General features: G+C 41.4%; 1 protein-coding gene across 1 annotated transcript in view; it reads left to right on the forward strand.

Moving 5' to 3' along the window:
* SCD5 (stearoyl-CoA desaturase 5) overlaps positions 1-25,877 on the forward strand; it is a 148,566-nt gene that overhangs the window by 84,022 nt on the left and 38,667 nt on the right. The window contains exons 2-3 of the mRNA XM_079153333.1: positions 3,086-3,216; positions 23,412-23,617. Of these exons, the coding sequence (XP_079009459.1) occupies positions 3,086-3,216; positions 23,412-23,617 (337 nt within the window). The remainder of the gene's footprint in view (positions 1-3,085; positions 3,217-23,411; positions 23,618-25,877) is intronic.

Below are 25,877 nucleotides of genomic sequence, written 5' to 3' on the forward strand. Positions count from 1 at the left end.
CTGTACTTGTTTGTTGGTGTTTAGTCATCCTGTGATTCTGGTTTCTATTAATTTAATACCTTTCTGTGTGAGGCATAGCTAGTTGGTAAAGTTTTTCATGTTGCTCATTACTCCTTTTTTGTTTTCAAAGTTATCAGTTCTGTGTCTGACTCTTTTATCGTCTCAAAGCCAGCTAGCCAGCACCTATCAGAAAATTTGTTTGAATGTTAATCTCCATAAAGACCATAGAAGAGAAGAACAGAGACTTAGCCCCATCAAAATAGGAACACTGAGTCCTGTTAAAGGGACAGTCTGTAAATCCTCAGGTCATTTTGGGGTTTTTGTGGTTTATCCTCATTTGGGTCATGATCAGAGAGTTGCTTTCCTTCCAAGAGTGTTTGTAAGATTTAAGCCCTCAAAAATCCAAACTAGTTTAAATAAAGAAAAGAGAGTTTGTGGATTATGGTAGCTCAGAGAAATACTAGGGAGATTCACAAGATCGAAGAAGAACTATGGAGCTCCCGGGCCTGCCATCAGTAGCTCAAGGCCAGTAGATCTCCCTTTGGCTCTCATGGACATCTCCATCATTTTGTGTTTTCCCTCATTAGCCTCATTCTTTACTATTGCAAACAAGACATCTTATCTCGGTGATATGTGACCTCTGGTTAACCCTGGATTGGGCCTTGAACCAGAAGAAAGAGAAACATTGGGTCGAGTATTTATCCTCATCGTCAGGAAGATGAGGGTCAGGCCTGGATTGCATGAAGGACTGTGGAAAACCAACATCCACTACTGCCCAGTTCAGGCTTCAGTTTAAGCTCTTTGTCAGTGTCTTGGGCATGGACAGATCATTCATGTACATAACTCCTAAATTTTTGGAGGTTCCCAAAAGGACAAGATAATGCCACAGTCTGACTGGATGTGACTGGGAAATGTAGATTGGAGTGATTTATTTGGGGGCCATGTTTTTCATGGAGTCTTGGAATTAATTTGATCGTATCTAAGATCCAGTATCTTCTTAGCCTACTGGCAAAATGGGGTCACATTGAATTTTTCCATTCTAGATTTTACTTGTCTCCTACTTGACAGCTGAAAAAAGTTATTAGCAGTGACACAAAGGCCATGGATGACATGGAAAATAGCGTCCATTTCATGGACTCCTGACCAAGGTTAAATTACAATAACTAAGGAGATAAGAGCTTTTTATTTGCTGCACTTTCTATGATTTGTGGGCAGATTGTTGTTTGTTTTTTGCTTTTTAACTTTTCAATAAAGGATGATTTGTGAAGTTCATGAAAACAATGTGTATTCAGGGACTCATTAATCTCAGGGATAAGGCCAGACCTTTTTTAGAACCATATAAATATAGATTGAGAGTAAGATTAGTTAGACATTTAACTTCTGGAAGAGGTAATGTTGTGCTCCTTAAAATATGTATAGTTGATTCTGAGGCTGCCCTAACAGTTCTTCCAGAGAAGTGCTATGGTGGACTCCCTACATATGCATCTTGACCTGGGACTGTTCACAGCTGTTCTCACAGCTTAAGGCTTTTTTATTTATTTATTTTTATTTTTATTTTTTGCAAGTCATAGCTCACAGCCTAATGCTCATGGCTCTCGCCTGACGCTTTTTGTTAGGCAGTTCTTTATGGAGGGCACCGTCTATGTTAAGTACTTCAAGGAATCGAGTAGAGCTCCGTTCTTATGGTCTGGTTTAGAACTCTCCCTCCAATAAAGAAGCAACTCACTTTTACATTAGATTGAGAGCCAATGTCAGAGACAACAGCAGGATATGGGGAAGGGAAGATAAAACTTACTCAATGTCTCCCAGAGGCAAAGACTAGTATAGTGGTCAGGAACTCCCTTTTACAAACCCCATAGAGTTATAAGATAATCAAGTAAAATATTTAGCATTATGTGGGCACATTGCTTTGCCATTACTATAGTAGTTACAATAATCTCAATGATCATCATTTTTGGGCCCCTGTGCATCACCTTTCTACCATGAACTCTACCTCCATTACCATCACCACCACCTCCACCATCACTACCACCACTATTACCTCTACCACCAACACCACCTCTACTTCCATTACCATTAGAACCATCATTACCACAATTTTCACCACCACCTCCATCATTATTGCCACTACCATCTCTATCTCTACCACCACCATCTCCATCTCCATCAGCATTACGACCTTCACCATCACTATCTCCACCACCTTTGCCACCGCCACCTCTGCCACCATCACCACCATTACCAGCAGCATCAGTGGTGACATGGGGGGTCTCAGGACAGAGGCATCGGAACAAGACTGACTTGAGTTTAGATGTGGGACCTACCAATCAACTTCTTAGAGATCCTGTTCCTCAACTATAAAATGAGTACAAAAACACCTGTGGTGAGGATCAGAGATGGTCTTATATTTAAGTGTGTGATAGCCAGCAAGCCCCACTGTAGAAAAACGTCCCCAGTTGGCCATCTTCCCACCTCAGGCCATCATGATAGTGTGAGTGAGGATCTCTAGGAGACAAGTCTTTCGTTCCCGTGGTCAGGCTTATCCCTATTCTCACTGGTCTTGAGTCAGACTTTATTGCTCTTAAGTCTGGCCCAACTTTCTTCAAACCAACGCCTGTGGTGTCTTGATAATAGGCATACCCACTCAGAAATAGGCTTTTCACATAACACTTTCCCTGTCATGGGAGCCAATGAGGAGGCATTGGCTTAGAGATCAGTCTCACTTACAGAGAGTGAGAGTGGACACGTAGCCCTAGATCGCACATGTGTGCTCATGTGCTTGTGACTGCATCAAGGTCAGCAAGAAACAATAGCAAATAAAAGGCTTGTTTGATACAGAGGGGAAATGACATTTAAAACCTCCTGAAGTTAGGTCAAAGTTTCCTGAAGGAAGTTCTCTCTGCTTCTGTCTGGTACTGGAAAGCTACCAATCAATAAAAAGTCTTCTCAAGTTACTAATTCTTCACCTTGCAGGTTCTTCCCCTGGCGTTGTTTCACGTGGGTTGATATCCAGGAGGGGAAGAAACATGGGCATGTTGAAGGACTCGGTGTCAATTATTGACATTCTCCCTACTGTGTCTTCCAGCCTACTTCTGCTTCCTCCTGACTGCTTTGGGTGTGACAGCTGGTGCCCATCGTTTGTGGAGCCACAGGTCCTACAAGGCCAAGCTGCCCCTGAGGATATTCCTGGCTGCTGCCAACTCCATGGCTTTCCAGGTGGGAAAGGAGAATCTCTGCTGTGGGGTCCCAGTGCAGAAGGCAGTATGGGAGGAGGGGAAGGACGGGTTGACACTCTCCACCCTGGTTCTAGCCAAGTGCTCAGGCCCCGAGCACTCGCAATCTGTCCCCCGTGCCCCCATTTTAAAAATCTCTTAGCTAAATAATCCTCTGGGGGTCCTGTGCCCCATGGCATACTACAAAAGAGGACAGGACACTCTTCCACTCAGAGTGCATGCTGGAAACATACCCTGAAGCCCTCAACCTTCATCCAGCTCTAGCCAGGGGCCAAGTTCTGGGCTGTGCATGCTCTGTGTGTATTGCATTCGGTCCTCACAATAGCCTCATGAGCCAGATGAGGAAATTGAGGTTTAATGAAGTTAAAAAACTTGCCAAAGTTATAGGGCTAAAATCCAAGGTAGGCAAATGCAGGTCAATCTGACTCCATAGTCATTGCTCTTACAAATCAGTGTCCTGAGCTTACCCTACAAGGTCATGGTGGAAAGACTATTTGACCTGGCATTGGAAGACTTAGAGATTCTACTCTGATGGTTGCTAGCTGCGAATCATTCCTCATCTCCAATTTATTCATCTGTAAAAATAAGAGTATGACTTCATTTGCAGGGTTGTTATGAAATCATTGGAAATTCCAGGGAGCTAGAATAGCGTACGAGGTTACCAGTGCACCAAGATTGGGTCCTATCCTTTAGGACAATTCCAGTCCTAGACTATTCTTCACCACCTTGGGCACTTTATGAGCTGCTAGGATTTTGATTTTATCCACAGATCCTCCCACACTCCCGATTCCTCACCTAATAATGCAGGCAATGTAGGTGGGAACAACTTGTTTTAGAAGTTTCCGCCCATATATGTGTGCAGATAATTCTAGGCTCCATTTATTTTCACCATTAGGAAGGAAAGGTGATTCCCAGTGCTGTCTCAGGGTCCAGGGAAACAGGCACCCTCACAGCTGGCATGTCCACCTCTACGTGGGCCTCCCTTCCCTAGAAGAGAGCCTGACCCTGGACGTTTCTTTCAGTGCGCTTGTGGCTTTGAATTCTCATCCCTGCTTTAGGGTCCCCTCTACAGTTTGAGCTTTCATAGAGCAAATGTGACTTAACCCAGGAGATCAGTCTGGGAAACACAATTGGTAATATGGATATATGCTGGTTAGAGAATTCAGGCAGTCAGAAATTAGTCCAGGGTCCTAGGAAAGACACTACTACACACAAAGGAGCACTTGGTCACTTCTTGGTTCCATGTTCTTTTGTGGGCACAGTGAACCGTGCTGCACTTTATTTTGAGTTCAACCATCATCTATTTCAATGTTGTATTCTGTTTATCATCACTTAGAAACTCATTGACTTAGTTCTGTGATGCCATTCAGGACTTAACTCCATATTGCCATTTATTTTGTTCAAATGGTTTATTATTTTTAGCCTCCAATTGCACATTCGTGTAGTTATAAAACACCCCTATTCTTGGATTCTTTTTTCCCAAGATAAATAACTCGTGACTGAGAGCCTAACTCTCCGATTCTTCTTTTCCCAATGAAATTATTTGTTTATAAGTTGATATTTGAAAACCCAATTTTCCTTAACCAAACATTACATAACAGAATATTGGGCTATGATTTTAATTTACTTGGGGAAGAAAATAGATGGTAGAGGGAGGTCCTAAGGTCCTTGGCTCTGCCGTTTGCTAAATGTGCCATTTGCTCTGCTTTTACGCAAGTCTCAGGTTCTTTGTCTGCAAAGGGAGCATAACAGTATTTACCTCACAGGATGAAGTAATGAGAAAAAAAAGCATTAAGCTTCTAGTAGCATTCAATAAGTGTTGTTCTTCCTCTTGTGTTTTATGAGAATCTGCATACAATCTCATTTCTGCATTCTAACAACTATCATACAGAAAAAAACTCATTGATGGCTAAAGAAATGAAAAAAGAATGGATAGCTTTAAAAAGTCTTTTTAGAAATCACATTCAGGGCTGGGGATATAGCTCAGTTGGTAGAGTGCTTGCCTCATAAGCATAAGGCCCTGGGTTCAAATCCCCAGCACACACACACACACACAAAAGAAATCATCACATTTGACTATGCACACTTCTTCAAGGCCACATTTGTGATGCAGTTTTTTTATTCACTCAACAAATATTTAGTAGCATAAATTAGGTACTGGGTATAACAGTGAACAGCATTCATGACCCTTATGGGGACTTTTTCATCTATTAGATATTAGAATTCCCAGAATTTTCCAGCAGACATTTTCAATGCTTCATGGGTCTGGTGTTATATGACAATATCACTGAGACCTAAGCAAAAGGTGTCTTTAAGGTAAGCATAGGGCTCACTTCCATAACAATGTATATTGGTATCCTTGGGAAAGAACAGTCAGTTTATATCACTTTATATCACTCAGGAGGAGAACAAGCTGGAAAAGTGAAAAGAAAAAAAAAAAAATGCAGTGTTCTGCCCATGTAGGGTATTGATCCCAAACTCCAACTTAATGCAGCCATTGACTTAGTTTCTCTTTGATGTTCCCCTGTATTTTTAAAGTGTCTCAAAGGTTCTCTCCCCACTTTCCCTCCATGAGAATGTCTATATCTTTGGCCAAAATGGTCAAGGCATGCTATAGTCATCTCTGAGGCTAGATGCTGCAAACAAGATCCTGATCACTAAGAACAATCTTAAAATTGGGACTTAAATGTTTGAAGCTCTCTTTTCTGTTTCTGCTGTAGAGGAGGGATGCATCTGGCAGGAAAAGTGGGGGCACTTTTAGTTTGAAAAGATGATGATGGCACAGGATTTCTGACAGGGAACCATAAAAACCCTCTGGCCCCTCTACACCCTGCATTCTGCAACGACCCCTGGGTTCCTCTCTGGTCTGTTCTCCTCCCTTTTTAATAGGATGCCAGTGAACTTAAAGACGGCTTGCAACTTCCTTATAATTTTATCCTAGTCACATGTGGACTCAGACGAGGGATTTATGCTGTTCAGGGGTCTCCAAGAGCTCAGTCTGCAGGAGCAGTCCTCGGGACTGGCTTTGTGCTCTTGTGTTGGCACACCCACCTCCCCTGGCTGCACTGAATCTCTTGTGAACCCAGACCAACCAAGGGCACCAGCTACATGCTTCATCCTCCTCACTGATGGCTCAGTTCCTCATCGGGTCACGAGACTTAAGATTTAGAGATGGAAGTGACCTTAGGGAATTTAATCTAAATCCTCTTATTTTTACAGAGGGGTAAACAGGTAACCCAGAGAACATTAGGGACTTGTCAGTGGTGGATAGACTCAGACAGATACTCAGGTCTCCTAATCTTCAGGCTGGGGATCTTACAGCTCACACATGGAAGTTCATATATGATGTCCTACAGTGCAATTTGTACACAACATATAGTTGAGTCAGTTTTTATTTCAATTCACTATGACCAGTTTCTATTTTTGGGAGGGATATGAACTCAGACCCTCATGCATGCCAAGCACATGCTCATTTGTGGAGATACAGCCCCAGCTCAATTCTCTATCTTTTAACTGTATACTTAGGTCATCACATTTAAAGTGACTACTGATACAATTGGATTAATATCTATCATGTTTCTGACTTCTATTTGTTACCCTTGTTCTCATTTCCTATTTCTGTCCTCTAAACTTTTTCTGCACTTTGTGATTTTATTGTGCATTTGAATGATTCTATTTTCTCTCTTCAATTATACTTTTATTAAAAAAAATAGTGTTTTCCTAGAATATGCATTATACATTTACAATTAATCCAAGTCCACTTTCAAATAATACTATACCATAGAACACGTGCCTAGCATGCTTGAGGCCCTGGGTTCAATCACCAGCACCTCAAAAAAATACTATACCACTTTGCAGTAATGCAAGTACCAATTCATTCCTCCCTCCTATCCCTTTATGCCATTTTTGCCATTGATTTTTGTTGGGGTCTTAAGCCCCCTTGCCCTTCTCGACAAGGGAAGGGAACACTCCCCAACAAGGTCAGACCAGGATAGGTAGGGCAGACTGACCTCCTGCTCCCAGCCCTTGGGGCGGAGGACAATCAGACGCATCAGGGAGACCAGTCACAGCAGGAACTCCTTTATTGAGGAAGTCACACAACTTTTATGTAGGGTGGGGGCTAGGCGGGAACCAATCAGCTTAAAGGTCAGCAAGGCAGGGGGGTTCACGCAGGCAAGAGTCCCTTTGGACTATATGGCAAGCACGAGCTGATCATGTTCGCGGAACTGTTGTTAACCAATCCCTGACGGTGGTCCGGTTTATCGTCATGAACCTTTGAAACCGCCTTTGAGCCTTGATTTTGCTCACTCGCCAGGGAGTAAGGAGTCAGCCTGAGTTAGTTAACATATCATTAGTCCCAACAGATTTTTACTTATTTTAGGCTATAATCACCAGATGCCTTGCTGCTAGTATTGTTTTTGGGCAAACTATTATGTTTTAGACCAGTTAAGAATAAAAAATGTGTTTCTATTTTACCTACATTTATCCTCTGATCCTCTTTCTTTATGTTGGTCTGATTTTCTGACCTAGGTCATTTTCCTTCTGTCTTCCCCATTGTCTTTGGTATTCATAGAGACTTTTTCTTGAGCTTTCAATTTTTTTCCATTGCAACTGCCCAGTAATGACTCAGGAGCCCTAATGATGTGGTAATAAGGTGGGGGAAAGAGAGACATTCTATAGGGGATCTGAATGTCCCTCAGAAGCCCATGAGCCCCAGCCATGGCACTGCTGGCAGGTGGTAGAACCTTTAGGGGTTGGGACCTAGTGGAAGGAAGTTAGGCCTTGGGACTGTACCCTTGAAAGAGATATTAGGACCCTGGCCCCTCCTCTCATTTTTTGCTTCTTCTGCCACAAGCTCCTGCCATGAGGTAATGTGCTGCCATGGTCCCACAGCAACAGAGCCAACTGCCCATGGATGGGAACCTCTGACACAGAGCCAAAATAAACATCTTCCCCCTATTACATTGATTTTCTCAAGTATTTTGTCATGGCCACAGAATGATGATTAACACAGAAAGCATTGTATGATTAGGTATCAGTGTTTTAGTGTTCCTGAGTTGGTTTTTTCCTTCCCCTGGTGTAGTTAGGCTTTGGTAAAACTCCAGTTGGTTAGGCTCTGGTGAAGTGGTTTCTCTGAAGGACAGGCCTTGTTAAGGAGAATAGAAAGTTCTGGACATAATTCAAAACAGTTGATTTTCTCCTCCTCCTGCAGGAGGTCTAGGGACATTTTTCAGAAATCGCAGTGGGAACTGGGTAGGAATCCTGGAGGCACAATTCATGGAAAGTTTGGGTCCCCTAAGCTCTCAGGGGCTTCAGCTTGTCCACACTGAACCTCCGGCAATTCATCAGTTATAGTTTCAAATGCTCCAACCTGTATTGGCTCTATTTCTGGGCTTTGCCCCTGGGTGTCTGCTTCCCTCAGGACCTGGCCCTTCATGCTGCCTCTCTGTAGTTTGGGGTGCAACCATATGCCTTATGATCTTAATTCTCCAATAGATGTAAGTAGAGTTGTTGGCTTTCAGTTTGTCCAGCTTTTATACTGTGAATGTGGAGGCAATGGCTCACAGCTCGTTCTGTTAGGGTTACAGTGTGATTTGTTAATGGAACAAATTTTACACATAAATATGTTAAGTGAATCACAAAGTCATGGGTCTTGAGCTTTGGCAAGACTATAATAATTACAACAAAAACAACAACAGAATAAAACAAGACAATCGTTGAGTGCTAACCACATACCAGCACTTTGTTAGGTACTTTATATTGTCATCTGATAACACTCTACAAATTAGGTTTTCCTCATTGATAGATGAGAAAACAGAAAGAAAAGATACTATGTGACCTGTCCAAGGACATATGGATTTAAGTGACAGAGGGGGCTTCCAATGCCTGCTTCCTGTCCTGGCCTCATGCTTCTCAAAGCATCAGAGTATACTTTTATCCTTCCATTCTGCAGATATGCTGTTAAACATTGTTGCAGGTACTAGAGAACAAGACAGACAAGGTCCCTGTCCTCAGGAGTGCATGTTACAGAGGGAGGAAGAGGAAATGAACACAAGCAAAGGAATAAACAGATGTGTTCAGAGAAAGAAGGTCATCAAGAGCTGAAATGCAGCTGTATGATGTAGTGCACCAGGGACATGGCTTCTTTAGAGAATTTTTTTTAGATGGCTTTTTTGTCACTGTGACCTAAAGACCTGACAAGAACAATTTCAGAGGAGGAAAATTTTATTTGGGGGCTCATGGTGCAGAGGTCTCAGTCCATAGACAGCCAGCTCCATTGCTCTGGGCCCTTGGTGAAGCAGGACATCATGGCAGAAGAGTGCGGTAGAGGAAAGCTGCTCAGGACATGGCACCAGGAAGCAGATAGACACACAGCTCCACTCTCCAGGGACAAAATATGTACCCCAGAGGCATGCCCCCAATGACCCACCTACTCCAACCACACCCTACCTGCCTGCAATTACCACCAAGTTAATCCCTATCGGCGAATCAAGGCCCTGACTAGGTGACGGTTCTCATAACCCAATCATTTCACCTCTAAATTTCCTTCCATTGTCTCACACATGAACTGTGGGGGACACCTCATACCTGAACCATAACAAACATGATCAGAGAAGAACTGGCTGAGGAGGTGACCTTAGAGCTGAGAACAAAAGAGAGAACAGTAGGGTAAGAGCATCCCAGATAGAAGGAGGAGCAAAAAGAAGTCCCAGACAGGTATGGTGTGTTCAAGGAGCAGAAAGATGACCAGTGTGACTGGTCCACGTGTGGGAGAAGATGACCATAGAAGAGGCCAGAGAGGAGGACAGGGGCCCCATCCATGTTGGGCTTTGTCAGGACAGCATGGAGTATGGCTATTGGGCTAAATGCCATTTTGCAGCACTGCAGGGTACTAGGCAGGGGAGTAGCATGGCCTTGTGCATTTCATTGGCACAGGTGAGCCTCAGACCACAGTCCTGAGACCTGGGGGTTTTCTGTGAGATTCAGGATCCTAGGCCATCCCCCAAGGTTGGGTCTCTGTGGATTGTGCACATCAAAGAGGGAGACTTAACTTCCTTGCCATCAAGGAGGCCAGCGCCCCCAAGCATGATCTGGGTGTTAGCAGCAGCAGGTAGTGGCAGTTAGTTAGAAGAGAACAAAACACTGGAGCACCCCAGAGGCTCAAGAATCCTTGACCCCGTGTGGCTCTCTGTGCAGGTTTTTGCTGTTCCTTTAGAGATTCTGTTTCAGCATTTGCCACCTGCCCTAACTATAAGCCAAAACTTCACATGTGTAGCTTTTTACCCACACAGCGGAATTGGTTTGCTCCCCTCCTTTTAAGATGGGTGGATGTGGTGGGTGGATATTGTTTCCTTCTCCTGTATAAACAGGCAGCCCCAGAAACCGTCCCCATCCAGATGCCCTGAGAGGCCTTTCTGGTTTGATTTTTGGAAGACATTCACACATCATGGCGCACCTTGTCTTCCTCCACAGCATTTTGCTCTCCAGGGCTTATTTGGAAGTCAAGTGGAAGGAGCAAATGCTTGTCTCTGAGCAGCTTCTCTCATCCTTCACTTGTGATGAGGGGGCCTTATCGGTTCGGCAGTGTTGCTGTACACCTGCTGCTTTGTGACTCCATCAGTCATGGCAGGAGGCTGTGACAGACGAAGTGGTGCAAGCAGGAGGTGGGAGAGAGACCAAGAGAATTCTCCTGAGCTTGCTGCAGGAGACATGGCATTTTCTTCTGCCCTTACTTGCAAGGATTAACTACACATTCTACCACTAAAAGGGTACCTTTTAAGGTAGAGAATAAAATCATCTCTCCCCCAAGATGCCTCGCTTCCTTCTTTGCTGGGAATCTAGGTCAGTGAAAATAGGTGAGGTGAGAGAAATCACCTAAGGATATGCACCTCAAGGGAAAGAAAGCATGACGGCCCTGGGGAGTCTGAGCACAGAAGGCAGTTCCAGATTCGCACGCACTAAGCAGCAGGGCCGGTCTCTTGTATCACCTGCCCCTCCCCAAGGAAAGCGGAGCCTCTTCAATGGAGATTGTACCCGCTTGATACGATCATTGCATTTCTGTTTCCAGGTAGTTAAATTTTTGAAAACCAGAATACTATTTACTCTAAAGATACCCAGAGAATTTGCACTGAAAGAAATTCCTGGAAAAGTAGAGGGTATTTTGCAAATAAATAACGACCAGGTTTTATACGTTAATTTAGCTCCACATCTATATTGTTTAAGATGGAGTCCAAGGTAGTTCTGTCAATTTGGGATATTTTTGGTGATCCTTTTAAGCTCACCCATTTGTTCTGCCTATGATCCTAAAGAAGGTCTGTAGAAGGTTGGACAGGGGACTCCTTTGTCATGCGCTTTCTCCCCTTTCCATCCCCTCTTTTCCTAGGATCGTGGATAGTTAGACCTGGGGGGGTCCTTAGAAGCCATGAGTCTAATGCCTTTTCTAATAATTGAAGAAACAAAAGCCTAAATGTCTGAGTTTATTTTTGTTTAGTTTCCCCCCACTGTCTCTGGAAACGTTCGTGAATGCTGAAGCAAACTGTCGCAGTGCAGTTCTTGACAAACAACTTCTCCCATACCTGCCACCAACACTGGGCTGAGATGGCACCTTGTCATTGCTTAGTCTTTATTCCATTGCTCCCCTGCCAGACACCCTTAAGTTGCTGTTTCTTTCTAGGTTTCCCAACCTACTGATTATTTTGCATTTTGGTTGATTTCTTCCCCAGCTGCTTTCATTTGCATTTCTCCTAAGCCAAATCTCATTGTGATCATTTCTATTCATATTTCTAATCTCTTTGATCCATCTGCATTATTTCTCTGTCCTCAATGATGTCTGCCGAGCCTCCTAATTTAGTACCAGCCAAAAAATGTTATTAACAAAATGCATAAGGCTTGTTCCCAGTCATTAATGAAGATGCTAAATAAACTAGATCTCACAGACACAGTGGGGCCTTTCGCTAGCTGCCTCTGCCCCTCCGGCTTGTTAGATATTGAGCTGTTTTTTACCATCGATCTTTGTTCACCACGGTTCGGGCTCTTCAATCATCCTGTCCCAGTTCCTACTAATGCCAACCAGTGCTTTTGCCATAGGAATGTTTCAGAGATGTTGTTTTAATGCCTTTATGAAGTTCCTAAGATAGAATATCTATAGGAGTCATGAATCAACAGTTTTAATTAATGGTAAAATTTTTTGATTTTCATGTGCCAAATGGAAAATTTTAGGCTTGCTTTTTAAAACTCCTTTAGAAGGCAGAAACATTTGATTACTTTTTACCTTCTTCCTGTTGGATCTTTCACTGTTTTTGGTATAAATCTGCTAGTTGATTCCTTTTGAATTTAAGGCTGCATAAACCGCTGTAAGCTTATGAGGAACACAAGAGCTATATAAGAAATGGTCCTTGTCATGAGGAGTTTACAATTTAATTGAGCCAGCTAAGCTTGTGTATAATGAAGACAGACCCTTACAAGATAGTGCTGGTTTATTTTGCCCAAAGTCTTCACACTGACTCTTAGGGCTGCAAAACTGACTAGGGCTGAGTAGTTAGAGAAATCCTAATGCAAAAGGGAGTTTTGTGTTGAACTTGGAAGGTAAAAAAGGATTTGTCTAAGTGAAGAAAGAGGGGGTAGATGGGGAAACACTTGTGGAAAGGCGGAGAGAAAGAAATGATTGTCACATTCTCTCCGGGCCACAGTGTAGTTAGAGCATCTGTCTGATTCAGGAAGTCAATGGATGGTATTTTGCAGATCTCACACCCTGCGTGACATCTCTTGTTGGATCTCAAACACAGTGTGCCAAAAACTGAAGTCGCTCTACCTTCTCTCCCCAGACTTTTCCTCTTCTAGGTTTCCCAACCAGGAATCTGGAAGTTACACATGATTCCTCCATTTCTCCTGTCCATCTTTTATCCTGTCAATCTCCCTCAGTTCTGCTATGAATTCACATCTTGGATCTTTAAGCCTCTCATCACTACCACCCTCTAGCTCAAGCCATGAGCTTTGTTGGCTAGGCTACCACATAAGCTTTCCAAACTGGAATTCTTGCTTCAATGCTCACCCTTCTTTGTTGCACAGCCAGAGAGAATTTATTGAAAATTAAACAATTCTCTAGCAAACAAATCTTTCAGAGGGTTATTAGCATTACATTTGGAATGAAATTCAATCTCATTATTATGGCCCAGAAGGCCCTGCATGATCAGGTTGTTGCATGCTGATTCTGGTTTCACCCCAGTTTAGTGACTTCAGTACAGTCCTGAAACTAACCACTCAGAATCATCATCAGACCCCACACATTAAAGGCTCGATCTTCCACAAGACTGCCCCTATCTCAGATACTGGCTGCAAGGATGTTAGAATAGTAATAGGTCCCTACTCTACCCATGCTTCTAACTGACCAGATACAAAATTGGGGTTCCTTTAATCTCCCAGGTTCAATAATTCACTAGAATGACTTAGGAAACTCAAGACAGTGCTGTAGATACTACTGCAGTTTTAGTATGAAGGATATAACCCCGAAACAGCCAAATGACATTGCTGCATGAGGCAAAGTCTGGAAGGATCCCTGCCTCAGAGTGTCATGTCCTCTCCCCATGGAGTGAGGGTACGTCACCTTCCCTGTACATCTGTGTGTTCACCAGCTGCAAAACTTAATGAGTCTTAATATCCAGAATTTTCATCAGGATTTCATTGCATTGGTGTGGTTGATTAAATCATTGGCTATGTGATTGAACTCAATCTCCAGTCACCCTCTGATCTCAAATTACCAACTCTAATCATACGACTGGTCTTTCTGGAGATCTGCTCCATCCTAAGGTTGTCTAGGGGCTCACCTGAGACACTTCATTAGCATAACAAAGACTCTCCTATCTCTCAAGGGTTTAAAGCTCTGTGTCAAGAACCAGGAACAAAGATCAGATATATTCTTTATATGTATTAAAAAAATATATATATATAAATTTTTTATTTGTCCTGATTTATTGTACATGACAGTAGAATGCATTTATACATTTTGATAGATCATACATAAATGGAGTGTAATTTCTCATTTTTCTGATTATACATATTGCAGGATCACATCAGTAATGAAGTCATATATGTGCATGAGGCAATAAGGTCTGTTTCACTCTACTATCATTCCTCCCCCCATGCCCGTCCCCTCCCTTTACTCCCCTCTACCTAATATAAAGTAACTCTATTCTTTCCTATCCTCCCCACCCTATTGTGAATTAGCATCTGTATATCAGAGAAAACTTTTGGCCTTTGGTTTTTGGGGTTTGGCTTATTTCACTTAGCATGATATTCTCCAACTCCATCCAATGTTCTTGATTATCCTATAAGACCTCTTATCATTCCTCTCATGCCACTCTCACCCTAGGGCCATACTACCAACCCAGAGGCCTTCTCTGAGTTCCAAATCCTTCCTGGGACCTCAGACGTTTCCCCATACCCTCCCTCACTGCCACTCCCAAAGCTTCTCACCTCAAAATTGTCCCATTAGGGAGGCCTTGCCTGTATCAATGTCTCCCCTTGATTGTTCCCTGGAAGTCTTATTGATTTGTTTCATAGCTCTAATCTCAGCCTGAAGCTATTTTATTTATGTTTAATTCATTTACTTGGTGTTTGGTGTTTAAACTCTTCCGTATAATATAAACTCCTTGCAGACATAAATAACTTTGATTGTCCTGTCCATCTTTATCTCCCAGCACATAACCAGTCAGCAAATATTTGTCAAAAAATAAAGTGGAAAAGCTAAGAATGCTGAGGCCAACTGAAGATTTTTGATTGACCATAAGGAGAAAATTTGGATTATTGAGAAAAGCAATATGGAAAGGTTTTCATGTCAAAAGCAAGAGAATGATAGGTATTTGGGGAGTATGAACATGAAGAGTATGTTAGTAGTATCTAAAGATATTGTGGATGAAAGGACTAGGGGAGGAAGCTGTTACAGTAATTCAAGAAAATTGATGAAAACCTGAATCGAGATGGAGGGAAAGGGGAAACTCAGATTTTAAATAAGGACATCTTAGAAATTTTTTCTTTTAGTTTTAGCTTTTATTTTGAAATAATGTCTGTTCAAAACTTATTTTTTTTTTTTACAGAAAAGTTGCAAAAATAAATACTGGAAAGAACTCCTGTATCCCTTTCACCCAGATCCACTTACTATTAGCATATTGCTGCATTTGCTTTATTATCTTCTCCATGTGTGTATGTATGTGCATTCATGTTTTTTCTGAATCATTGGAGAGTAAATTACAGACATCATGCCCCTTCATTTTTAAGTACCTTAGTGTATATTTCCTAAGGACAAAGACATTTTCGCATAGAGCTAGTACACTTACCAAAGTCAGGAAATTTTAATATTGATATAATACTCTATCTGGTGTTCTGGTCTGGGATCCAGCACAAGATCACACATTACAATGAGTTGTCATGTTTCTCTAGACTCCTTTCATCTGGAATGCATCCTTGCTCTTTTTTCGGTCTTATGGCATGTAATAGCCAGTTATCTTATAGAATGCCCCTCAGTTGGGTTTGCTCATATTGTCAGTATTGGTTTCTATGAGTTTTTTGCACGAATACTACATTAGTATTGTGTGCATGTACAAATGTGTACCATTGGGTATGATTATAATGCACCAATTTAAAAATATGGGAAACCCTCCCTACCTTGGTGACCTTGTGTACGTCTTAGCATCATACAAGAGGTGCTTGATATCACTGTGTCATACTATTGGTGATAAGAACTTCAGTTCTTAGGTGATGCCTTCCAGGTTTCTCCACGGTAAGACTGTTACCTTTCTTTTGTAATTAATGATGCAGATAAATATTATTAGTCTATGTAAATATTTTCTCTTCATCACACTTTTACCCAATAATTTTAACGTATATTGGTGATTATTCCTGGATCACTTATTCTATGACAACAGCAAATTTGCGATTTGTAACTCTCGTAATAACTTTTGCATTTGTTTGTTGGCACCAAACAGTAGGGACATATGTTTAATGCTTCCTGTTTATTTATTAGGAGCCCATGAATTTTTTAATTAAATGGATTATAATCCATTACTGTCATTATTCACTTTAATGCACAAATTACACTGGTTTTTCCAGTGGGAGACACTATGAATGGACTCCCATGTCCCCTTTTGATAAAACCCATCCTTTTTTAGGCCCTTCCTTTCTGGCACAGTGGCACTTACCAAGCCTTCATGTACTTTTCCTACCCTAGTACTGAATAAGATATTTTCCAGAGCTCTGATTCCTTTTAGTGGGGAATAGCTTTTAAAAATCAAGATCTGGGAGCTAAATGTCTTCATTGCTATGGGGTTGTCATTGCTTTCCAGGCTGCTCGGGAGATTAGAATATGGTCACACCACTGACCAACAATCCCTCCAAAACCCAAATTGGAAATATTCATAGAAGGACTGTCCCAAGATATTTAAAAAATGTATATTAAAAATCTATTTTAATCAAATGCAGTGGTGCACACATATAATCCCTGTGACTTGGGAGACTGAGGCAGGAGGATTGCAAGTTCAAGGCCAACCTTGCTAAGCAACTTAGCAAAATAAAAAAATTAAAAGGACTGGGGATATAGCTCAGTGGTAGAGTCTCCCCTGGACTCAATCCCAGTACACAAAATACATCTATCTTTAAAAAAATGTAAAAGTCTGGAATACATTTTCATTATAAGAGATTTAAACAAATAGTACCAAAGAAAATATGAAATATCCCTTTACTTTTTTGCAATCTTTAAAGTTCATCAACAAAACCTTTTGAAACCACTTAGACTGGCTTTTCAACTCTTGCTTAGCTTCTAAAATTTATGCAGGCTGAGAGCCACAGGAAGGCAAGGCAGCAGGTGGCTTCTTGCCCTCGGAAAGCCACGATTTGCCAGGTGGTGTAGATCAGCGCCAGGCCCCTTCAGGGGACTTTCTGGACTATTCTTACAGATTGTCAGCATTATGTAGAAGGAAATCAGTGCTGACCCAATATCAACAATGGGGAAAGCACTGAATCTTCATCACCATTTGAATGGTACATTGTCCAGGCATCTGACCTGGAAGAGATTAAGTTTAGACCCCAGGGACAGTTGATTTCCAAAGAATCTTATAGATCCTAAGCAGTGGAAGCAACAGTGTCTCCCCCGATTTGACCCCTTGGTAGAACGACTTTCTCTTTCTCTCTCTCTCTCTCTCTCTCTCTCTCTCTCTCTCTCTCTCTCTCTCTCCTCTCTCTCTCTCTCTCTCTCTCTCTCTCTCTCTCTCTCTCTCTCTCTCTCTCCTCTCTCTCTCTCTCTCTCTCTCTCTCTCTCTCTCTCTCTCTCTCTCTCTCTCTCTCATACACACACACACACACACACACACACACACACGCACGCACATACACTTTCTATTTTAAAACCTGCCTATTCAAGCTAACATGTTGGTCTTAGTTTCTATTTTACTACTGACTGGAAATAAAGATGTGGTATGAATACAAGTGGAATTCCCTTTGGCTATGTTTTGAGGCCACCTGGTAAGTTCTTCTTTTGGAAATTTAAGCCAACACAAAATTGAATTAGAGGACAGAACAACTGTATCAGTGTCTGGTCAGAGGCAAATATGTTTCCAGTTAGGCCAGGGGAAAACCAAGCAATGTTCTGGTTTCAGATCTGCTGAGTGGGACAAGCCACATGCTGTTCACTGACCCTTCCTCTTGCTCACTAGTGAAAATTCTGCAAGCCTTAAGACAGTTTTCCCTACTGCCATTAGATGACTAGATTCAAGAATTTATTTTGAACATAAAAGAAAGGTTGGGGAAATGTAACTTTGTAACACACTTTGCTGGAGCTTTTAAGATGGATTGCCATTGCTCATGTCCCAAGTGACACTCCAGGGCTGCGTGGATGGAGGATCAGTTTCAATTTCTACAGTCTCAGCAGGGCCCCGTGTGGGATGTTATCAGTCCTCATTGCTATCATATACATAGATACAGGGTGGGTTCAAGCAAGGTCATTGCCACACCAGTCAAGGTGTGATTGGTTGATTAGTGCCAATGAGAACCCAGATGGAAGAAGGTAGACCTAAGGATATAGTAACCAACTGGATTGCTCTGCTTCATAGAGTTTTTCTAAGGCAGGATTGGTGACAGAAGCTGGGGCATTTTGATTCAGGAATATAGACATTTTTTAAAAAGTGCATCTTTCTCCCATATTATAAAGCTTGAAAACCCCACTTATAAAATTTTTAAAAATGCAAACTAATAAAAAAAATTCAAAATTACAGTCTCATCTCCTGTAGAGAACCACTGATAATAGGTTGGATTATATACTCCCTTTATTTTTCCTATGTTTAAGCACACATTTTTATGAAAAATTCACAGTGTACATATTATTTTGAAAGCCATTTTTCTTTTTTTCTGCAGACTGATAAAACTCTAATACTATACTCATGAAACTGTAAAATGCTATGTACTCTAATATTAATTTCCTACAGTTTAATTTCATTATCATATAAACTAATTATATACAATATATACTACTTACATGCAAAACTCTACAGTATCCTACGTACTACACAAATATATATATATACAAATAAATACACTACGTATGCCAGATAATATCATACTATATATTATACCAATATATACAAATCTCTGACTATAGATAGAAAAGTTTCCTCAAAATGTTAGAAAACTGAAGCCATGAATAGAAAAAGATTCATACTCCAAGATGAGAGATTTGACCCAGAAAAGCAATGTTTTCACATCTCAGTGTCAATGTAGTGCACATGCCCACCTCCAGCATGCATTATCATATACCTTGGAATAGACATAAGAAAACGGCAGACATTTTCAAGAATGAGTTCTTCTATGTCATTTAAAATTTTTTTATTTGTTCTAATTATTATACATGACAGTAGAATGCCTTTTTGCATTTTGATAAATCATACATAAATGTAGGATAATTTCTCTTTTTTTCTGATTGTACATAGGATCTCATCGGTCATGCAGTCATTAGTACATGAGGCAATAATGTCTATTTCACTCTACTATCCTTCCTACCCCATATCCCTTCCCCTTCCTTCACTCCCCTCTACCTATCTACAGTACCTCTATTCTTCCCTAGTGCCCACTCCCTTATTGTGAATTAGCATCTGCATATCAGAGAAAACATCTGGTCTCTGTTTTTTTGGGTCTGGCTTATTTCGCTTAGCATGATATTCTGTCTTTCAAGGATCTGGAACGACTTCACGCCTTACCATGTTCCCTACTTCTGTAAGGCTTGAAAACTGCTTTTCACAGAACCACTTTCTCCTTCATCATTCTATGTCAATTTACGACATCTTTTTTCGTTAATTCATTTTTTACTACAAAACTAATAGATGAGGGGCTGGGGAAATAGTTCAGTTGGTAGAGTGCCTGCCTTGTAAACACAAAGCCCTGGGTTCAATCCCCAGCCCCCCCCCCCAAAAAAAAAAAAAAAAACAAAAACTAATAGATGCTCTTTTTTGGTAACTTCAGAGTATAATAAAAAGCATAAAAATATTTCTTTTCATAACTACCTCTCAATTTCTCTCCACTAAAGCAAGTTCTAAGACTTTTTTTCTATTTCTTTGTAGAAATTTTCTATGTATATATAAACTTTTTATGTTCACTCTCTCATGAACACATAAACACAAGTAGTATTTAATTACTATGTCACATGATATTCAATGAAATCCTGTTATGTGGAAATTTTTTTTTCCCCCAAATGTTCACTACAGTGAATACTCTGTGGTTAAATCTTTGCACACAACCATGATTATTTCCTTAAGATAACTTGCATAGAATGACTTGCTATTAAAAGATATGCACAATTCAAAGCCTTCTGCTATGTGCTGCCCATTTGCCCTTCACAAGGTTTGTGCCAATTTCACATTCTCACCAGTAAGCAGGACTGAATTCTTAAAAATTGAAGTATGAGACTCTTCAAGCCATGTGTTAGATCTGAATTCTACTCTGCGGTGGCTACTGAATACTTGATATGTGACCAGTCCCAATTGAGGCATGCTACAAGTGAAAAAGGCCTACCTGCCTGTGCTTCCGCTATGCCCAGGGTTCTTAGAAGTAATGTAACTCCCTTCAACCTCCACTTATTTCTCAGGAATGATCAACAAACATATGGCAAACATCCACTTTTGAAAGTAATGGGATTGCTTGGTGAGAATGCTATCTACCAGAACCTGTCATTAAATATAAACTCTAAGTTGCAAATTTAATAATTTGTTAGATGAGAATTCAGGCTTCTGGAATTGCCGCAGAGTTCAACGCCATGCAGCAAATTCTGCACACAGGACAGGCACAGATGGAACAGGGATGGACCAAGAGTCAGCACATTTGTCGGCTCTCTGTGCTGGATTTTTTTTACTTTCCTTTGAAGCAAGTGACTGGGTGGCACACAGATTTTAGACAAGGGTGATAAGTACTATGTAAACACGGAAAGGACAGAGATTATCCTGATATCACTGGGACTGTGGCTTCCGGGACAGGGCTTTCCCCACTTCCTGAGGTTGTTAGCCCCCCTCTCCTTCCTTTGTACTCAGCTTTCCCTTTCCTTTGTCCCAAAAGTACACAAATCAACTGTACCAAGCACCATAGGTACACAAGCTGCTCACAGGCAGGCTCTTCCCTCCATCTACCTGCTCACTACCTGTCACTCCAGGGCAGAAGCAAAATGCAGGTAAATTGGAAGAAAAGGCCGGTGGGTCAAGTGCATGAATCCTGCTATTTTTCTGCCCTGTTGTTGACTCACATCTTGTCCTTGAGTCATTTTTTCACTGGACTCAGCTTTACATTGAAAAATGAAACAATAACAAAGGACTACAAAAATACACATTTAAGTATTTGGGGCTCAATTGTGGGCTTGATTATTTGGACGATGACCACAGCCCTTGCTTCTTTCCACATTACAGTCAAGTGGCTTCGGTCAGGAAGGTTTCTAGGTGAAAGGAATTAAAATAATATCTCTGTTTCAACTTGTCATCCTCATGCTTTTTTTGGTTTAGTTTAGTTTTGTTTCTGTATAATGTTTAATTTTGTGAGAATAAAGCCTCTAATCACTTACAGTTTCTATAAACTCACATGAAATTAAGTTAAAGAGCTGATGTAACCTTTTAACAAGAAAAATGAGAGTTCTCTATAACTGATTTTTGCCCCTACACTTGAGGAATGAGGGCAACGTCTGATTGACAGGAAGCCGAACTGAGAACTGGATGAGTGACATCTTTGCTCCATTGTTTTTTGACTTACTAGATGAAAACCTTAACTTTTTCATCTGTGAAGGGGGACAGAGTGTTCTCCTTTCTTCCTATGTCATTTTCAGATGGGCATTGCAATAAAAGCAATAAGCTAATACAAAAGGAATAAATTATGTTGGGTTTTAGTAATTTTGATTGACATTTGAAATTATTTCCCAACTCCAAATTCTGTGATTATAAATAATAAAATGCTCTCACTTTTTCTAGCCACTGTGTTTAAAATACACTGGTAAAAATCTAAAGACCTCATTATATATTACAGTATTCCAGGCTATAATTTTTGCATAACACAGACTTCTAGGCATTCCTTTTCTTTATTCATATTTGAAGTAAGCATATACTTCTTACAGACTCTCTCCTGCCTCTCTCTCTCTGTCTCTCTGTCTCTGTCTCCCTCTTTCTCCCATTACTCATTGATGCTGTGGGATGAGTGAGCTGAGTAGGCTTCTAGTAGCATTGAGTGAACCTGAGACACCAAAAACTCAAGAACCTCCTTTGGATTAAAGGAAATGTTGGAACTTTGAAAATGAAGCAATTCCTTTTCTTCTTATCAGCAGCATGAAGCCAATATCTATGAAATGGAAGATTCCTACTAAAAACATTACCAAGTATTGAATATTATGATATATTTCTATCATTTTCATAAAGAAGAAAGGGCTTATATACTATATAAATGTTTATTTTCAGATGGTTTTCCTATCAAAGATACTACTTCCCAATCTCATTTGCCTTCCAAAATTTTTTAGGCATTATAGATTCTTTGTGGGGGTGGGTACAGGGGATTGAACCCAGGGGTGCTTAACCACTGAGCCACATATTTTATTTAGGGATAGACAGGGTCTCGCTAAGTTGCTTAGGGCCTTGCTAAGTTGCTGAGGCTGACTTTGAACTTGCAATCCTCCTGCTTCAGCCTCTCGAGCTGCTGGGATTACAGGTGTGCACTACCACACCTGGCTAAAGCATTGTCGATTTTTAAAAATTGGAAAAACTGAGTTTAAGTCAAAAGCCTGTAATTCTCACAGACCCATGACTATAGACAAAGTCTCATTAATTAGAACAGGCAAATGCATCCATTTTTACCCCTGGTAACTCATCCAGGTCCTCCAGGTCCCTAACACCCTCCCGAGTCTCCCATTACAAGAGGGTCAATAGGGCGAGTGCCCTGTTGCACCAAGCCCCACTCCAGCTCTGGGTGTAGCAGATGCTGGTGGACTCTAACACTTCTCCTTCCTTGGGTTCTGTGAGTTCTAGTGAGTGCTGTCCTGTCCTTGCTGAGTAGAGAACCACAGGTGGGCACTGCTCACAGAGCCAAAGTTGCCTTCCCTCTCTTTCTGTTACACTGTTAAAATAGTCCTAAAACAAAGTCATTTGTGCCTTCGTATTTTGCAGAGGCTTGGAAAATAACTATTTGGGGTTTTTTCTTATTGACTTTCCACTACAAGTTGGACATGAAGGCCATTCACATGAGGGAGGCAGGCAGAGAGTTCTGGGCTAAGAACCAATACCCTTTTCATACCCAGGGTCAACCCTCTCCTCTGACAACCTCATCCTAAGATGGGATCTCTCTTTTCTTAACAGATTATCTCCTAGGAGGTTTCAGTAGCCCCCAGAGATTTTTTTCCAGGTTCTACCACTAGTTTACCCAACAAGCCTAATCCTTCCGCATTGGGCGCATCTCACACACAATTTGAGGTCCCCACTAAGTGAGGATTTACTCTTGTTCTCATGAAAACCACTCAGACCACCCTGCAGGACTGAACTTGAGGTGGAGGGATTGTGGGGCCAAGGTGGGAGGAGAGTGGACGTGAACCTCAGGACAGGGCAGGGAGGCGGAGTGGCTTCCCAGGAAGCACCCAGGCACGCTGTCCCTTCACTCAGCTCAGGCTCTGCATTCTCTCTGCAGAACGACATCTTCGAGTGGGCCAGGGATCATCGTGCCCACCACAAGTACTCGGAGACAGATGCTGACCCCCACAATGCTCGCAGAGGCTTCTTCTTCTCCCACATCGGGTGGCTATTGGTTCGCAAGCATCCAGATGTCATTGAGAAGGGGAGGAAGCTTGATGTCACTGACCTGCTTGCTGATCCTGTGGTCCAGTTCCAGAGAAAGTAAGTGAAAGCACATCATGTAGAGGTGTCCCTCAGGGGCTAGGCAAAGATACAGCACAATAAGAGGCAATAATACCCCAATAGCATTCTTCTCAAGCACTTCCCTAATGATTGAATCTTATTTTTAGGATTTACCTCTGTTTATTAATTTCCTTTTGCTCATTAAGTTCTCCCTGTTGGAAAGTTCATTTTGAAATATAAGTTTCATTTATAATGGATTTCTATTAAACCCCAGGGTCCTTTCCTCCCAACTAATCTTGCATGGCTGATTTCCTGGGATCTGTTTCTGTTTCCCTCCCCACCACTGAAAGTTTCCAGGGAGTGGATGAAGGCAGAACTTACCTTATTTTAGTGACAAACTTAGCTCCAACAGGACAGATTCTCTCCAGGTGTCCTGCTCTGTTCTCCTGAAGTTTTCTTCCCCTCCTTCCTCTCATGGAGACTTTTCACTAGTAGGTTTCTGTGCTGAGAAAATAAGACTTCATAATAGGGAGACTCAAAGCAGCTGTGTGCCCCAATGGTGTCAGCTAAGTGTATTTCAGTTGGTTGGTATGTGAAGGATGAAACTACCTTCAATAAGCACACAAAGAAAGATTGACTATAATTGTGCTGGCAAGTACAGAGCACTGTTGTTCACCTCTCAACTAGAAAACTGGCATGTAATCTAGCCATGTTGGTCTGGGTCTGCAAGATTGGCCATGCTGAGAATATTTATAAATAGGCCTGTTGCCTCTAAAGCAATGAATTTATGTACAAAAAAGAGGACAACTTTTGGACCATGCTGTGGTCAGAGTTTCATAAGATGGTGAGTAAGTGTTTACAGAGACCATCTCCACTGAGAGGCCACTGTCATCTGAGGACTCATCTGTATGGAATTTGTTTAAGTGAAAATGGAAATAGAGGCTGTACCTTCTCCCATCACAAGTGCCCTTGTAAGAGTGGCTTAGAAAGTGCTTGTTTTCCCAGGACCCTCTCCTCTTGCACTGGAGGGAGCAATAGAGTGTAGAGGGAAAATGGCAGACCATGAAGGTGGACTGCCTTGGATCAAACACTTGCTTCCTCACTTACCAGCAAATGTATTAATACTCCTTGTCTCAGGCTCATCTATAAAATGGGAGTAACAGGCCAGGCATCATGGTACACATCTATAATTTCAGCAACTCAGGAGGCTTAGGCAGGAGGATCACAAGTCCCAGTCCAGCCTCAGCAACTTAATGAGACCTTGTCACAAAATAAAAAATAAAAAGGGCTGGGGATGTGGCTCAGTGGTAAAGTAACCCTCCCCCACCCCCCAAATGGGAGTAACAGGTATACTTAATCTTCTGCAACTTTTATGAAGATTCTTGAAAATAAAAGTACAGGCAATGTCTGGCCTGTCCCAAGAGCTCCTGCATGTCAGCAATGATGGTTACTGTACAGGCATTTACTGCTCTGGAAGGTTCCTTAGGTTTCAGTCACTGCTTCTGTGGGTTCTACCGTAGGGTCTTCCCTGGTCACCTCAATACAGCTCTTTCACGAAGACACACCCAGGATCAATAGCCAAAAGATTTAGAACAGAATAACAAGGTGTTTTCAATCAGGAATTAAATGAGTTGTTGATTTTGGTTTTTCATCATGAGAGTAAAATATTAAAAGTCATTAGAGAAAAAGCTAAAAAATTAGGAGAAATAGGAAAAATTATCCACAGTTCATAAACACAGTCACTATTAATATTCTATAGTATCTCCTTTAATTCATATATATATGTATATGTATTTACATGTGTATATATATATGTATGTATATATATATTGTCAATGGACCTTTTTTTTTAGTTATATGTGGTGGTGCTGGGAAATGAACCCAGTGCCTCACACATGCTAGGTAAGTGGTCTACCATTGAGCTACCACCCCACCCCTCTCCTTTAATTTTTTACACATATATTTGACATATTTGGCATGATGGCAGTCACACTACATATGATTTTATGTCTCACTTTTAACTTCAGATTATACTGTGGACACTGTTGTCAAAGCCTGCAGGAGAATCCATCAGTCAAGTATCGTCATAGTTTATTCAACCATCACTGTGGTTAGATATGTATGTCATTTCCAATTCTGTGAAATAAATGATGTTGCAATACAATTAGTAATGCTTTGGGACAATCAGAACTTAGATTAATCTGAAGAGCCCAAATGAGAGCCAAAAGAGTCAAGGCTCTTTTGTTTTATTAATGAGAACTGAGCCGAGTATAAAAGTCTAGGTTTTCTAGATCATAAA

Source organism: Sciurus vulgaris (assembly GCF_902686455.1).
Source record: "Sciurus vulgaris genome assembly, chromosome: 9".
NCBI classification, from domain to species: Eukaryota; Metazoa; Chordata; class Mammalia; order Rodentia; family Sciuridae; genus Sciurus; species Sciurus vulgaris.